The sequence below is a fragment of the Schistocerca cancellata genome, chromosome 3, assembly GCF_023864275.1.
Source record: "Schistocerca cancellata isolate TAMUIC-IGC-003103 chromosome 3, iqSchCanc2.1, whole genome shotgun sequence".
Classification (NCBI taxonomy): domain Eukaryota; kingdom Metazoa; phylum Arthropoda; class Insecta; order Orthoptera; family Acrididae; genus Schistocerca; species Schistocerca cancellata.
Window position 1 is genome coordinate 392,432,747 of NC_064628.1, and position 18,170 is coordinate 392,450,916.

The following is an 18,170-nucleotide window of genomic DNA, read 5'->3' on the forward strand; positions in this document are numbered from 1 at the left end:
TTTCATATATTGATAAGAATTTATCATGGAACAGATTAAATTTTATGTCAGCATTTGAGGAGCCCAGATGCAAAAGCCGTAAAATGAATTTTTTGTCAATTTTGAGTTGAGTTCTCTGCCATATAAATTTCTTCCAGCACCTATACGATGGAATAAATTTCAGAGTGCAAAACCCACTATAAACCATAGAAAGTAGCTGTAGAAAATCATGTTGCAAAAACTGCCAAATGCATGTTCTCTTTGGGTGCAAAGCCCACTAAATGTCCAGTGTTTGCAAAACCCGCCAAGTTCAAAATGCCATGTCAGGATGCAAAGCACACCAACTGACATCAGACTTACCAATCCAGACATTTAAAGCTAAATTTCAGTTTGTTAGGATTAGAAGGGATATTTTTCTTAGTCAGAGTTAGGTGAGTTGCGCTGTAGTGAACACTTATGAAACAGTGAGGCTCTTGCTGCTGCCGCAGTTTCGAAATAGATGCCAGTAAGCACAGCTCAGGTGATCAGCTGTACATGTGTTGAAGTATTTGCATGAGTGTTTTGAAGAAAATGAGTTATTTAATGGGCAGTTTAAATGCAGAAGATATTAGAAATGAAGTGGGAGTAATTGAAATGTAGGAATTCTGCAAGAAATAGAACCTCTAGTAGTAGTAGTAGTTGAAAATGACCAGAACAGTACCGAGAGCAACACCTCCCACAAAAGGAAGTGGTGTTATGATCAATGGAAAAGAAATGTTTCCAAAAAATGAAGGTAAGAACATGAAAAGTATTATTAAAGAAATGTAATGCAATGAAAACAGTGGTGACACTAATTGGTATGACATATGCAGAAGGCTTAGGAAAGTGACTTCTAACTGGCATTTCCAGATTCAAAAAGCAAAAAAAATTCATCTTGAAAAGAAAAAACAAGAAGATTTGACTTTTTCATGGAGAGCCCTTCAACAGTTTTGAAGGTGGACATGGTAAGAGTGTCCTGACAAGGGGAAAAAATTTCAGCAAAGGAAATGGCCCAACACCAATCACAGCAGGTACAGAACTTTCAGAAGGCAAATTTGGAGATGTCAAAAAGCTGTTGTAGCTCTACTTTCATGTGAACACTGTTGGTTCACTATAAATTTTGTCCCAGGCCATCTTATGTAAACTATTACTAAACATATATCCTAGAGTCATTAATTATTGTAACTTACTTCCAATGCGGGGAATATATACTGTACTAATTAATTGTGCGTCATTGTCTGGGAGAGAATTTCTTATTGGGTATACAGTTATTTTCTTGCTTTGGGCTTCATCAAAGAAAACATTGTCGATCAGAGTTATATTGTCTTCACCCACTTGTGTTTGTGAGTTAACTTCTGAGAACAAATTGTAGGATGCAAAACAAGTTGCCAGAGCATTTTCCTTATCAGAATCATTTAGAAAATCTATGATGAAACCACCACAGACTGTTAACTGCTTGTTGTTATCAAATAGATAGCACAGTAAGGACTCCATGTGACTCATACACTTTAGGATTTCCCAGTTGTGACAGGTATGCATTTACAATTAAAAGTGAATATTTTTCGCTATTAATTCACAAGCATACATTCTATGTGTTTTTTCTACAAAATCTCTTTGTTTCAATGTTTTTGAACTAATGTTCTGTGTTTATATACTGCCTGGCAAAAAAAGAAGGGTATGAGAAATTGGAATGAGATTTCATGAGCTGAGAGGGTAGATGATGTTACTTCACTGATTAAAATACTGAGTCAGTTTAAAAGAAACTTGGCAGTAATGAGCCTACTCATCAGTATGATGTAGCATCTCCTCTGGATTAAATACTTGCAATGATTCAGTTGGGAAGGGTGTTGTAATGTTATTGTATCTCTCCTGAGGCACAATGAACCACAACTGTTGTAACTTATCCATGATATTTTGGATACTGACATTCGGACAGAGTTGATGTGCAAGTTGGTCCTACACTTACTCTGTTGGGAACTCATCTGTTGGTCTCGATGGCCACAGCAGTATCTCGACATCACAGAGGCAGTTTACAGTGACATGTATCATGTGTCGATGAGTATTGTCCTGATGAAAAATTGCACCATGGTACTTTCACTTGAGAGGTAGAGCATAAGGACACAGGATGTCCATTACACACTACTGTGTGGTCACTACAAGCCATAACCTGAAGTTACACCTGAGGTAATGATTATAAAGAATCCGCCTTGTTGCAAGTAGAAACCGGATGTTGACCTAACTTTCGGCACAGATAACCATGCCTTCTTTGGAACACATTAAAACTACAAACTGCCTAAAGAGGCATGGTCCAACATTAGTACAGAACACCCAAAAGGGCAAAAGACTCACAAAAAATGTAAAATAAATGGTACATGTGTACCATGTCAATAGCTGTACCTGGCTCAAACGCCAAAAGCATGCTTCCTCACCCCAGCCAATGTTTGGTGGGCTGCGGACTCTCAGGTAAACTGAGGTGGTGCCGGCAGCTAGGCTGTGAGAATGTCAGAAAGGAACGCACATGCGCAAATTGAGAAATTGTCTTCTTCCATGTGATTGGCATAACATGTGTTACGGAAGTGATCTGATGACCGGTTCCAAGGTGCAAGAAGTTAATGCTTGTGTATGTCTAATGTTGTAGCTCGAGGATGATTTTATAGAACTATAGAATGTAGATAGGCTGAAAGTATATATGTGGGATAGCAAATTCGATGGATGGTCAAAACGCATGTACGCAGGACAGATAAAATACCATCAGCTAGAAGCCGGCTAAAAATATAGGGGATGAATAACCCTTTTTTCAGTTTCTTGGGGTCGGTGATAATATTTGATGGCTACCCTTGGATAAGCGTGTAAAGTTACTGTATAAAATTCTAAGTGCTATAGACCAGAAAAGGGTCAAATTTGTATGGCGGGCTTAATGTAATTGCGTGAAAGGATGTACAATGTCGCCTTCATGGCCCTTAGTGTCTAATGATTGACAGAGGTCATTTTGAATAGTGCTATCAGATGTGTACCAAAATAGTGTAAAAACAACCTAAAGCTAAACTAGTTTCTTAAAATCAGGTACTTGAGGTACTGAACCATGAAGCTTAATCAAGTGAGGTCTCTGGTCGCATATAGCATGGAACAGACAAACTACCTTTATGTTCTAGTAGCTGTTGACGTGAAAGGTCAAATAATGCAACGGGTTTAATATACATGTGTGAAAGGACGTACAAAATCGCTTTCATCACCCTTATTATCTATTGACCGACAGAGGTCAAAGTCATTAATGCCATCAGGTGTTACAAAAATGGTATGCAAAGTTGTGTGTATGTGCCTGAAGGGACGTACAACGTCACTTCAATGTTTTTTTAAAAAAATTAAGGATTTATTCCCTAATTTTAAACCAGAGCTCAGACTTGGAATGAATATGACTAAAAACATCCTTGCAACACCATATTCAGCTTGGGTAATTATAAGGAATTTGAGCATCCATGGAATTTGCCACCCCACATATATAGTTTCAGCCTATCAACGTTCTATAGTCTTCTAAAATCATCCTCAAGCTACAACATTATACATACACACGCATTAACTTCCTGCACCTTTGACCCAGTCATTGGGTCACTTTCGTAACACATTTAATGCCAGTCACATGGAAGAAGACGATTTCTCAATTTGTGCATGCACATTCCTTTCTGACATTCTCACAGCCTAGCTGCCGGGGCCACCTCAGTGTACCTGAGAGCCCGCAATCCACCAAACATTGGTTGGGGTGAGGAAGCACACTTCTGACATTTGAGCTAAGTACAGCTATTGAAATAGTACACATGTACCATTTATTTTACATTTTATGTTAGTCTTTTGCGCTTTTGGGCTTTCTGTATTAATGTTGGACCATTCCTCTTTAGGCATTAGTGTGTTCCAAAGAAGGGGTGGTTATCTGCGCTGAAATCTAGGTCAACACACGGTTTCTATTTGCAATCAAGGTGGATTCCTTATAATCATTAAATTATTCCTGATTTCTGACGTGCTGCAATGTTAGAAGCTTACACCTGATGTCTTTCCACACCTTAACATCACTGTGACTCCTCAGAGTGTTGAATATTTCTGGCTGATGATCATCCAGGATAATGCAATGCCCAGAGTCACCACTGCACACAATTTGATGCCATTCATCAGCAGCCCATGCTTCCTAGTCATGATGTCACTCCAAACACAGCCATTTGTGTTGTGTTAATGGCAGCCTACTCATGGACAGTAATTCCCTAGTCTGGCTACTGCTAGTCTACAACAAATGGTGCACAAAAACATAGAATGTTGCAGGGAACCCATTACTTGTTTTCAGATGGGAGGTGCAGGTGCCAAGAGGTTACGATGTGCTTGGCACACAGTATGGTGATCTCACCTTGTGGATGTTATTGACCAGAACTTTGACAACAAGTATGCCTGCCCTCACACTCCTGTGCAGTCCAGAATCAGGCCATTGTTTATCTGAATGCTCCACAAATATGGATATGCAGCTGGCTAGGTGGACACCCACAATGACACTCATTTATAACACTGTCAGGTGCTGATAATGCTGTCTCACATGGGTATGCAGCATCTCCATGTCCTTCACAGTGATCTGTCAATATCTGAAGTTGCTCAAGCACCTTATATACCCTACCAGTCCTGGGAACATTAAAAAGCACAAACAACTCTACTGCATCCTGGTGACTGGTCTACCTGTCACAAAGAACGGCAACTCTGATCATTTTTGTAGCCTCTGACGGTGTGTATATATACAAAGTTACACCAGCACCCAGCCATATTTTCTGAGTGGTAAATTTTTTTATCAGGCAGTATGTATGTGATGACTCATGGTTTTCATGTAATAATTCCCAGTGAGAAAGATAGTAGAGTGTAATCAAATAACTTCTCTAACCATCTAGCTCTGTGATGTTCTGATAGGCACAGGATATGTAAGTTATCTTTCCAGAGTTCCTTAAAGTTTCCACACAAACAAACTCTTCTGTTTTATTACTCAGTTCCCTGATATTCTGATGAAATAAGCTAACCTTACTTTTCTGTTCATTCTTAATCATTCATGAGCTTTTTCTGTTTTTGTAACTTCTATCACAAGAGGCTGCCTTAAACCTGACACCAACCTAAAAAAGAATAATAATATACCAATATTAACAATATGAAAAGACTAGACAGCTACTCATCACATACAGGAGGCACTGAATCACATGAGCTAGGCACCAATGCAGGAACAGTGTGTGGTACTGGATTCTGGCTAATTATAGAGAGAGAATTTTCTGTATTGGTGCAGCTGGAAGGAGCAAGGATCCATAGTGTAAGTGTAAAAAACCATAAAAATATGTGGGGAAAATCACAGAAAGGATGAAATGGATGAGGTATGGGGAAAAAAAGGTGAAACCTGAGGGAGTAGGGTCTGTAGTGAAAGGCAAAAACAAACTCAAATCAATGTGAAAGCATTATGAGATCAAAAAGAAAACAAACAGAAAGATGATAATAATAATGGGATGCAGACAGGAGGTGTGCTGTGTGAAGAGAGGGGAAGCAGGTGTAACTGGAGTAGGTGAGTTCACTACATGTGTCCTGGAACGATAGAACGGAGAGAGAGAGAGAGAGAGAGAGAGAGAGAGAGAGAGAGTGGGGGGGCGGGGGGCAGTTGTTAGGTATGGGGTTCAACAAGGTGCATATGGCACAGGAAGATATAGAAAATCAGAGGAAAATACATCTGAGGTAGGAAGTGTGGTCAATTTGGAGGTCCAGGAATAATAGCAAAACCGGGTATAATTTGGGACATGGGACACTGGACTAGCAGCCCATGCTGTCATGTAGCTGTGTGTTGCATTTGGATGATATCAATTACACAGTGTGACTCAAAATTCAGATCGTTTGTGGTTTGGAAGGTGACAGTTGGATTCTGTCTCTTCAACGTAAGTGCTGGCCAACTATTATATCTCATTTTAACAATAAAATGCAGTTTTTTACTTCACTCAGAGAACTATTTCAATCAACTGATCAACTAAAGTATTTATTATTATTATTATTATTATTATTATTATTATTATTATTATTATTAAATTATTATTTAAATTTTAAGAAAGTGAAGCATACAATACATGGGAATAATCAAGCTCTGTGAACTGTTATATCCTTCATTTTTGTGGCGAAAATCACTGACTGTAGCACTTGTCAACAAATGAGAGAAGGACAACACAATTACCATTACCTGCTCTGCGAACTGTTATATCCTTTATTTTTGTGGCGAAAATCACTGACTGTAGCACTTCTCAACAAATGGGATAAGGTAATGGCATTTGTGTTGTCCTTCTCTTTTTGTTAACTACTGTCATTTCTTGTAAATACAGCTTACGTTAATAATTTTGCAATGATTTTCATTTTTACAGCATTTTAAGACTAATTTATTATTTATTTACTGTGGTCTTTGTCGGTTTTTGCATATATAGGCATTAAAAGAACTAATATCAAAAGGTGCCAATTCAAATGCAGAAGTTCGCAGTGATGAGCCACTGCTGTTATGTGCTGCTGTCTACAATGAAGTGGAAATCATCAGATATCTGCTGAAAGAAGCCCACGTTCCAATAGAAGCACGTAATAAACGTGGTCACACAGCTCTTTTGACTGCTGCATCATGTGGAAGTCTGGATGTGAGTTCCATTAGAAATGTTATATGCTATCATCTTTGATACTGGTTTATTTATTTTTTATTTACGAGGTTAAGTTAATAAGTATCTGGACTTCTTTTCTCATCATCTTTAGATGGGCAGTACTGCTTAGTGTGCTCATCAGCTGCTAGATGACACCATTCTCTTCACTTGTGGCTGGTTCCAGCATTGTCACATTAATTTGTTTTGTCCTTACTTGAAGTAATGTGACTGTGCCACTCTCATTTGCACTGATGAAGAAAAATGTTATATAATATGCTTTTTGTGGTTGGAACGTATACCAGAAGCTGAAACCTATGGAAGACTTACAGTACAATAGGGGAAGGGGGCAACATTTTATTATGGGCAAATTTTATCAGTGGACTGAACAATTTAAAAGTCATATATAGGATGGGGAAAGAGAAGGTAATCCAGTAATATCCACTACTGATGCCAATATCGAACAGGCCCCTTCCATTTTTTTGAATAATCTATGAGTGACTGTTGATGAAATGGCAACCAATGCAAATTAGTCATGGTGCTTCAAATGACATCGTCCATTACAGATTAAATCATAATAAAGTCTGAACGAGACTCAATAAAGAGTGTAAACATAAGTGTGTGAGAATCTGTCAGTAGCTATTGGACTGTCATGCTACTGAAGATAAAATGTTTTTATAAAGAATAAACACAGAGAATGAAACATGGACCTATGCATTTGAACCAGGGATTGAACACCAGAGCATGGACTAAAGTGCTCCAGATTTCCAGTCAAAATGAAACCTATGAGTCAAACCTGTACAGGAAATGTGATGCTCACAGTTTCTTGTTGTGCACAAGAGCCCATTACCTGGAAAAGGGATTAACAGTAAATGGTAAACATTACAGTGATATAGTTTACAGTGAGTTGAAACCTACATTTTGAAATGATTGCTGTGATTTATTGTTTGTTGGAATTAATATGTGCATCCACATACCACCACCCACACCATTCAATGTCTTCAGAATTTACATTTTTAGGTGTACTGTGTACAATTAGGAGGTAACCCCATTAGATATTTATTTTTCTGGTGTGCTAAAAGATGGTTTAAGATGCAGCTTATTCACTTCTGAAGAAAAAGTGCAGGAGGTGGTGCATAAGTGGCTGGTACACTTTTGAATTTTTTTTATGATGATGATGTTGGAAAGCTTGTGCAACAATGGGCTAATTGCATAAAAATTGGGATGACTGTGTCAAAAAATTATGTCATTGTAAATTTTGTAATACTGTTGTAATACATTAGAAAAAATGATGTGCAGAACTTTGTGACTTTCCTTTGTATGACTTAGCTGGGTAAGTGCAAGAGACTGTTGTATTTGCATTGCAATGCATTGCTTCACAACCCTTCAGCAGATTCCAACTACATGTCCCTAACCTGTCCTATACAGAACTGTAGGCTCTTTGTTCCCTAAAAGCTGATGACCACATCATTATCCCCCAATCAGACAAGGGAACTACTTCTGTGCTACTTGACCAGTAGGAGTATGTAAGAAAGGGGCTACACCAGCTGTCTAACACCTCTACATACATCATCTGCCATCAGGATCCCATCCCTGTGATACAAACTGATGTACAGTCAGTCATTAAAATCTCTTGCCCCTCACAAGGACTAACGCAGCAATCTGTAGGACTTCTTTCCCCATGCAGTCCAAGAAACCACCTTTTACTTTATTCCTAAGATCCACAAACCCAATCACACTGTGCCAATATTTTTATGGGTCACTTGTAGGGGGCTTTCCTAGGATCCATAAGCCTTCAGCCCCTGGTTTGGATTAGATACCTATGGACTATGGTGGTGCTGACATGATAAAGTTCTTGGAATTTCTAAATATGTACTCGTAATTAAATTTTCCTCCCCCCATGAACCATGGACCTTGCCATTGGTGGGGAGGCTTGCGTGCCTCAGCGATACAGATGGCCGTACCGTAGGTGTAACCACAATGGAGGGGTATCTGTCGAGAGGCCAGACAAACATGTGGTTCCTGAAGAGGGGCAGCAGCCTTTTCAGTAGTTGCAGGGGCAACAGTCTGGATGATTGACTGATTTGGCCTTGTAACACTAACCAAAATGGCCTTGCTGTGCTGGTACTGTGAACGGCTGAAAGCCAGGGGAAACTACAGCCATATTTTTTCCCGAGGGCATGCAGCTTTACTGTATGGTTAAATGATGATGGCATCCTCTTGGGTAAAATATTCCGGAGGTAAAATAGTCCCCCATTCGGATCTCCGGGCGGGGTCTACTCAAGAGGACGTCATTATCAGGAGAAAAAAAACTGGCGTTCTATGGATCGGAGCGTGGAATGTCAGATCCCTTAATCGGGCAGGTAGGTTAGAAAATTTAAAAAGGAAAATGGATAGGTTTGAAGTTAGATATAGTGGGAATTAGTGAAGTTTGGTGGCAGGAGGAACAAGACTTTTGGTCAGGTGAATACAGGGCTATAAGTACAAAATCAAATAGGGGTAACGCAGGAGTAGGTTTCATAATGAATAAAAAATAGGACTGTGGGTAAGCCACTACCAACAGCATAGTGAATGCATTATTGTGGCCAAGATAGACACGAAGCCAACGCCTACTACATTAGTACAAGTTTATATGCCAACTAGCTCTGCAGATGATGAAGAAATTGATGAAATGTATGATGAGATAAAAGAAATTATTGAGGTAGTGAAGGGAGATGAAAATTAAATAGTCATGGGTCACTGGAATTCGAGAGTAGGAAAAGGGAGACGGAAACATAGTAGGTGAATATGGATTGGGGGTAATAAATGAAAGAGGAAGCCGTCTGGTAGAATTTTGCGCAGAGCATAACTTAATCATAGCTAACACTTGGTTCAAGAATCATAAAAGAAGGTTGTATACATGGAAGAATCCTGGAGATACTGACAGGTATCAGATAGATTATATAATGGTAAGACAGAGATTTAGGAACCAGGTTTTAAATTGTAAGACATTTCCAAGGGCAGATGTGGACTCTGACCACAATCTATTGGTTATGAACTGTAGATTAAAACTGAAGAAACTGCAAAAAGGTGGGAATTTAAGAAGATGGGACCTGGATAAACTGACTAAACCAGAGGTTGTACAGAGTTTCAGGGAGAGCATAAGGGAACAATTGACAGGAATGGGGGAAAGAAATACAGTAGAAGAAGAATGGGTAGCTCCGAGGGATGAAATAGTGAAGGCAGCAGAGGATCAAGTAGGTAAAAAGACGAGGGCTAGTAGAAATCCTTGGCTAACAGAAGAAATATTGAATTTAATTGATGAAAGGAGAAAATATAAAAATGCAGTAAATGCAGCAGGCAAAAAGGAATACAAACATCTCAAAAATGAGATCGAGAGAAAGTGCAAAATGGCTAAGCATGGATGGTTGAAGGACAAATGTAAGGATGTGGAGGCTTATCTCACTAGGGGTAAGATAGATACTGCCTACAGGAAAATTAAAGAGACTTTTGGAGAAAAGAGAGCTACTTGTATGAATATCAATAGCTCAGATGGAAACCCAGTTCTAAGCAAAGAAGGGAAAGCAGAAAGGTGGAAGGAGTATATAGAGGGTCTATACAAGGGCAATGTACTTGAGGACAATATTATGGAAATGAAAGAGGATGTAGATGAAGATGAAATGGGAGATACGATACTGCATGAAGAGTTTGACAGAGCACTGAAAGACCTGAGTCGAAACAAGGCCCCGGGAGTAGACAACATTCCATTAGAACTACTGACAGCCTTGGGAGAGCCAGTCCTGACAAAACTCTGGTGAGCAAGATGTATGAGACAGGTGATATACCCTCAGACTTCAAGAAGAATATAATATTTCCAATCACAAAGAAAGCAGGTGTTGATAGATGTGAAAATTACCGAACTATCAGTTTAATAAGTCATAGCTGCAAAATACTAACGCAAATTCTTTACAGACAAATGGAAAAACTGGTAGAAGCCGACCTCGGTGAAGATCAGTTTGGATTCCGTAGAAATGTTGGAACACGTAGGGCAATACTGACCTTACAACTTATCTTAGAAGAAAGATTAAGGAAAGGCAAACCTACATTTCTAGACTTAGAGAAAGCTTCTGACAATGTTGACTGGAATACTCTCTTTCAAATTCTAAAGGTGGCAGGGGTAAAATACAGGGAGCAAAGGCTATTTACAATTTGTACAGAAACCAGATGGCAGTTATAAGAGTCAAGGGGCATGAAAGGGAAGCAGTGGTTGGGAAGGGAGTGAGACAGGGTTGTAGCCTCTCCTCGATGTTATTCAATCTGTATATTTAGCAAGCAGTGCAGGAAACAAAAGAAAAATTTGGAGTAGGTATTAAAATCCATGGAGAAGAAATAAAAACTTTGAGGTTCGCCGATGACATTGTAATTCTGTCAGAGACAGCAAAGGACTTGTAAGAGCAGTTGAACGGAATGGTCAGTGTCTTGAAAGGAGGATATAAGATGAACATCAACAAAAGCAAAACGAGGATAATGGAATGTAGTCAAATTATGTCGGGTGATGCTGAGGGAATTAGATTAGGAAATGAGACACTTAAAGTAGTAAAGGAGTTTTGCTATTTGGGGAGCAAAATAACGGATGATGGTCGAAGTAGAGGAGATATAAAATGTAGACTGGCAATGGCAAGGAAAGCGTTTCTGAAGAAGAGAAATTTGCTAACATCGAGTGTAGATTTAAGTGTCAGGAAGTCATTTCTGAAAGTATTTGTATGGATTGTAGCCATGTATGGAAGTGAAACATGGACGATAAATAGTTTGGGCAAGAAGAGAATAGAAGCTTTCGAAATGTGGTGCTACAGAAGAATGCTGAAGATTAAATGGGTAGATCACATAACTAATGAGGAGGTATTGAATAGAATTGGGGAGAAGAGGACTTTGTGGCACAACTTGACAAGAAGAAGAGACCAGTTGGTGGGACATGTTCTGAGGAATCAAGGGATCACAAATTTAGCATTGGAGGGCAGTGTGGAGGGTAAAAATCGTAGAGGGGGCCAAGAGATGAATACACTAAGCAGATTCAGAAGGATGTAGCCTGCAGTAAGTACTGGGAGATGAAGAAGCTTGCACATGATAGAGTATCATGGAGAGCTGCACCAAACCAGTCTCAGGACTGAAGACCACAACAACAACAATTAAATTACACAAGCTCCTACTCCAAATTCCATGCCACTTTCCTTGATATTGAGCTCATCCTCACCAAAGATCAGCTGTACACTTCTACTCACATTAAAAATCCTAACAAATAACAGTTCTTACAATTTGACAGTTGCCTTCCTTTCCATGTTAAACATTTTTTCCCATACAGCCATTTTTTTTTTAAAAAAGAAAAGAAACTATTGAGTACACCACTTGTCACTCAGTGTTATCCTAGTCTTGAATGTATTAATCAGCTTCTTCAAGACTCAGACGTCATAAAATTTTGCCTTGAAGTGAGGTCCATTCGATGTAACATATTGCCTACGACACCTAGAGTAGGTTTACGTTACCCTCCCATCTCCACAATATCCTTGTTCAACACTGTGCTCTTTCTGCACTCATATCCCTATCCTATGGCCTCTATCCTGTCATCATCCCTGTAGCAAGATTTGCCGTATGCACCCTCCTATGAACACCGCTACCAGCCCTGTAACAGGCAAAACATATACTATCAAAGGGAGAGCCACCTATGAAACAACACGTCATCTACCAACTGTTCGGCCTTCTACATTGGCATGACTAGTACCAAGTGATCAGTTAGGATGGATGGGCATAGGCAGAGGGTGTATACTGGCAACATACAGTATCCTGTCTCAGAGCATCCTCTACAACATGATAGTTGTGACAGTGGTGCCTGTTTCACTACACGTGCCATCTTTATTCTTACTTCGGACACCAGTTTCTCAGAATTCCTGAGCTGGGATCTCACATTACAACATGTCCTTGGTTGTTGCAACCCACCTAGGCTTAATATATGTTAGTTTCTTTAGTCTCAGCATTTCTTCACAGTAACTATTGATTTCTTCAGTGCCTTTTAGTTTTATATGTCTTTCATTTTCTTACCTGTCTATTCGCACCCCACACCTTTCCCTCCCCCCCCCCCCCCCCTTCTCCCAACTCTATCACATAAAATGCACTTAGCTTTCTGCTCTTATTAACTTGTGCGCGATGTTTTGGGAATAATGTCTGTCTTCCACCTTTGAACCCTCAGGTTTTTGAAATTTTGTCTGGTACAGTCCCCAACAATCATTCTTTCCTTCTCAGCCCATCTGGTAAGTCTTTTCTGACGAAGGGTTCTGGGTGACTTTTCCAAACTCTCTCCATTTCCTAAACCTCAGCAGTCTTATTCCTTCACTCCTCTTCCTTTCCCTTCAAACCTTCTGCTAGAAGAAGGAGGCACTGACTCCGAAAGCATGGAAATTAGAATACCTTTATATGTGTGCCACTACTTGGTGATTAGATTTTTCATCTGTCCAATTACATTATATTTTCTTAATGCTGTCTATTGCTCAATGTTTTTCTTTTTTTAGTTTTGAAATTGGTTCAGGTGCTATTCGATGTGCATCACATGGTTGAAATATGACTCCCACAACACTGAGAAAGATTGGCAGTTGGTATCACAATGTCACTTCTATTTTGGGAGATGCACAAAATTTGTGTAGGTGGCCACCCCTAAGAGAGAGAGAGAGAGATGAGGCTTGTTCCCCCACCCTGTTCTTCTCTGCTTGGGTGGTTTAAACCTTTGTTTGTTTATGCTCATGGCAGATTGCCACATTATTGTCCTCAAACTCGACTGTGTTTTAGAGCTTCTAGCTTACACTGAGTGTTGTGTTCATTGTTATCCATTTTACATTGTTTTCTTTACTGTTATGTATTATTTACTTTGTTTGGACTATGATGAAATTGGCTGCATGGATAGTGATAAAAGATGAATGAATAAACTGAAACTGAATTGTTATTAACCGTTTTAAAAGTATTTGGTGAATTTAAAAATATAGCTATTGTTGACAGTTTACTGTCCATCAGATTTAGTGAACTATTTAACCACTCATATATTGTTTAATATGTTGATTTTGCCTTTCTGAACCCAAGTTGATACGGCTGCATATCTGTCATAAATGGAAATCTGTGAGGACTGTCAACATTGTTTTCATGTGAGATTTTTTGCTACCAACATAAAATGTGATGCTAGTTGTTTTGACTGTACTGGCATTCTCACTGTCACTATACAATCTTGGAAGAAAGAGTATCTAATCTTGAAAGTTTGTGTGGCTTCGTTGATTGCACAGTAAGGGTTAGGACAATATTGACATTCGGTTTACAGTAGTAAGGCTATAATTATGTCAGAAGACCAGATACAGTTAAGCCTGCTAAATCAGTTTAAACAGTCAGGAGACTATGTAAACAACAGTATTATGAAAAGGATAGATTACTGCTCACTATAATGATGACACATTGAGTTGCTGACAGGCATACTGAAAAGCTTTCAGCAGTAGCTTTCTTCAGAAAAGAAAAATGCGCACACATTCATACAGACAAACACATCTCACACACATGGCACAGTTGTTCACCATCTCCAGCTGCTCCAGTGACGCTCTGGCCAGAGTGGCCAGAGAAAGTGGTCATGTGTGTTGAGATGTGCTACCTTGTGTGAATTAACATGCCAGCTTGTTACATACATTATCTATCAGGGAGACATCTGTGTATCTTGCTGGCCACAGGAGTACTTCATCATCACACAAGACAGTTCATAGAGACATGTTCCTCGTCTGGATGAGCATTTTCCTGTTGAAAAATGGCACCACAATACTGCTGCATGAGGGGTAACACAGGATGATGCAGGACACGCATTATGTATCTCTGTGCTGTCAGAGTTCCTTCAGTCATTGCCAGTCATGACCTGAAGTCATAGCTAGTGGCTCCCCATACCATGACATGAGGAGTAACACTGCTGTGCCTGTACAAAACATTGAAAGTTGGGGCCTCTCCCCAGGTCACCACCACGTTCACTGATGATTGTTATCAGGAGTAGTGCAGAACCATCATTCTTCACCAAACTCAATGCAATGCCCATCCATGCTTGCCATTCATAGTGCCATTCCAAACATAGCTGTTTACGTTGTAGTGTTAACAGTGGCCTGTGTGGGGCACACTTCAGCTGCTGCTGGTCTCCAAACAGTGGCGTGGGATGCCACATAATGTTGCAGGGAGCCTGTAACTTGTTCTCTGATGGCAGGAATAGATGTAAAGGTGTTACAATGTGCTTGGTGCATAATACAGCCATTCACTATTGTGGTGGACAGACATGTTCAACTGAAACTTCAACAATGATTATGGCTACTGTCATGTCTCCATGCAGTCCAACATTGTGCCACTGTCATATTAGACTCCTCCACAAATTTGAATATTGGACAATTTGACCAGTTGATCAAATGAAGATCCTCAGTGAAGCGCCTTTCAACTCTGCTGGGTGGTGATAATGCTGTCTCACATGAGTATGTGGCATCTCCATGCCCTGCATAGTCAACACTCAATGTCTGATGCTGTTCACATCCCTTATACATCCAATCAAGTCTGTTAACAACACTAAACATGAACAACACTAATGCACTCTACGTGTTGCACACAGTTGCGATTCTAGTCATTTACATGCCTGCTGATGGTGTGTGTGTATGTGTGTGTGTGTGTGTGTGTGTGTGTGTGTGTGTGTGTGTGAAGTTACATTGACATCCAGCCATGTCTTCTGCGTGCTTCACTTTTTTTTGTCAGTTGTGTATTTTCATATTTTCACTACCTTCACATGGTGCATGTAAACACCAAGTTTCTAGCAATAGCACCTCCTCTCAAACTTTTAAAATGTGCTGGTGATCTGTCTCAATAATGATCTGAATGGTGACACACTTCCTATAACTGACACCCCCACCCCCTCCACCCCTTCTTCATTGCTCACATGTTTCTTTTACTTCATTATTCAATACCTCTCGATGTTCAGATTGTGTGTTGTGTAAACTCATATCTCAGTGTATATGTTACATGTAATAATTATTTTGCCTGTTACTGAGGCCATTAAAAAGTGTCCTATAGACCTACAACAACAATATTATGAAAAGAATAAATTACTACTCTCTGTAAAGATGACACATTGAGTTGCAGACAGGCACAACAGAAAAACAGTTACACATTTGGCTTCCAGCTGAAGCCTTCTTCAGCAAAGGAAAAACACACACATTCATTCATACAAACTCCACTTTAGTAGGGATGGAAAGGATCTTGGGCAGGATGTTCCACATTTTAGGGCATGATAGGTAATTGAAGCCTTGTAGATCTATTTTTCAGATATAGTGCTGCCATTCTGGAACAAAATTCTTGTCATCTAGGCTTTGCGGTACTTGATATCAGTTGGCGCTGATATCCTGGTGAGAACTGCACTGGATGAGACAGCACTGCATCTCTCTGCACGCACTGAGTCAGTGGAGACTTTCAAGTTTCTCCAGGAGTCAGGAATTCCTGTGGATGCCATGGACATTCGTGGCAGGACTGTCCTCCACCATGCAGCTCAGTATGGGTATCCAAACATGGTGGAATGTATCCTGCAAGGGGGGTGGCTGCCTGTTGACTGTCAAGACAAGAATGGACAAACACCATTGATGTTGACAGCAGACTTCCCAAGGAATGAGGTACATGGTTATCTTTAGTCAAGTTATCATTGTATGTAACTGTTAAGAGATATTTCTATTTTATGTTAACTGTGTTACCTGTTTTATGATGCTCTTTCACATACTACTTGATACCACTCTATTGCTTCCCATCCTTTGCTATCCTAGTAATTGATCCAAGGACAGCTTAGATATACCATTTTGGATATACTATGTAATACCACTGAATATACACTATTAAATATACTGAACTTTCTTTGATTTATTATATATTTTCTTCAGAGCACATATAATAACCGTTCATCACAAAACAGCGTCCCAAAGATCTCAGTCCTTATACATAGATATCACATTGTATTCTGAGTGCATTACTTGATTCATATCTATTCCACCACATTATTAACTCCCCCCCCCCCCCCCTCCTCCATTTTTGGGAAAGCTGTATCTCTTGTACACTGTACATAGGAACACAATGAAAATTACACTTTTTAAGAAATCTTTGTATAACTACAAGCCTGTGGCACCTCTGGGTACTGTCATAACATTTCTACCTGAATGATTTTGAATAACATGAGACAGACTTATGTTTGAAGGAGTTCAGAGCATACTATTGTTGTCCTTGTGTTACAAGGGAACAGTTCCTATACTGCTGTCACAAAAGGCTCACTTTAAGTGATCAGTTGAGACCACGTGTGGTTTACCATTTCTGTCGATCATAAAGACTTTGTTGCCTCACTGTTTTAAAAAAATCAACAAATTCCCGAGATGGTGAGGAAGGAAGTTTAGATAGTGAAAAAAAAATAAATCATGAGGCACATTTATGCAGTCACAAAAAACCAGCTGTGCTGGGGAACATTGCATTACAAAGGGTAATGGGTAGTCTGATATCATCTTCTCATAACTGAACATAGTGGCACATCTGTAAGTCAATATGTACAAAAACAGGTTTGGTCCCCTCTCCAGTAGGGTTTCTGGCAACCAAATTTTGCATACAATTTTGTAATTTGTTTTAAAAAACTCAACAAATTCCCCAGATTGCAAGGAAGGAAGTTTAGATGGTGAAAAGAAAAATCATGAGGCACATTTATTGAGTCATGAAAAACCAGCTGTGCTGGGGAACATTGCATATCCTTCTTAATACTAGTATGCAATTCCAATAAAACCAGTGGCAATTCCAAGACCCAAGATTCTAGATGGCATGCCAATAATATCTTTAAGATATGATGCATATGCTCTACCACCTCATCACTGGAGGGTTGGCAACTTGTAGCATGGATATGCTTACAGCCACAAATATGCATTAGTTAGCTGTGAATAACTGGCATTCAAATTGGCATCCCCTATGTGAAGTAACAACCTGTGGAATACCAAATGGGTGAACCACACAGATACCAAAACACAAGCAATTGATATTTCAGAAATATCACGAGCAGGCACAGCCTCTGGCTAACAAGTAAATCAGTCGATCATTGTGAGCAAAAAACAGTGTTGTTCAGAAGAGGGCAGGGGGCTGACAAAGTCGACATGCAGTCTCTCAGAAGGGGTGGGAAAATCAGAAATAGGAGCAGCCGTATGTCTGCTAATTTTGCGTGTTTGGCATTTGATGCATTCCCTCACTCAACTGTGGCAACACTTTGGTAACCCAGGCCAGATGATTTTTTCTGTTATTAAATGCATAATTGCTCTTACCCCTGAGAGAGCCAAAGAGTTAAATGAATTATAATTTATTTGATGCCACTTTTCAGGGATAAATGGATGTATTTTTAATCCAGAAACATCACACCAAATACCATTTGCAAAACTGTCCAGGGATATGCATTGCCCATTGATTCTGGATGCAGCT

General features: G+C 39.6%; 1 protein-coding gene across 1 annotated transcript in view; it reads left to right on the top strand.

Annotated features, from left to right (window-relative positions):
• Window positions 1-18,170, top strand: part of LOC126175117 (serine/threonine-protein phosphatase 6 regulatory ankyrin repeat subunit C-like) — a 357,458-nt gene that overhangs the window by 94,534 nt on the left and 244,754 nt on the right. Inside the window, exons 3-4 of the mRNA XM_049921671.1 lie at window positions 6,465-6,665; window positions 16,049-16,348. Coding sequence (XP_049777628.1) covers window positions 6,465-6,665; window positions 16,049-16,348 — 501 coding nt within the window. The remainder of the gene's footprint in view (window positions 1-6,464; window positions 6,666-16,048; window positions 16,349-18,170) is intronic.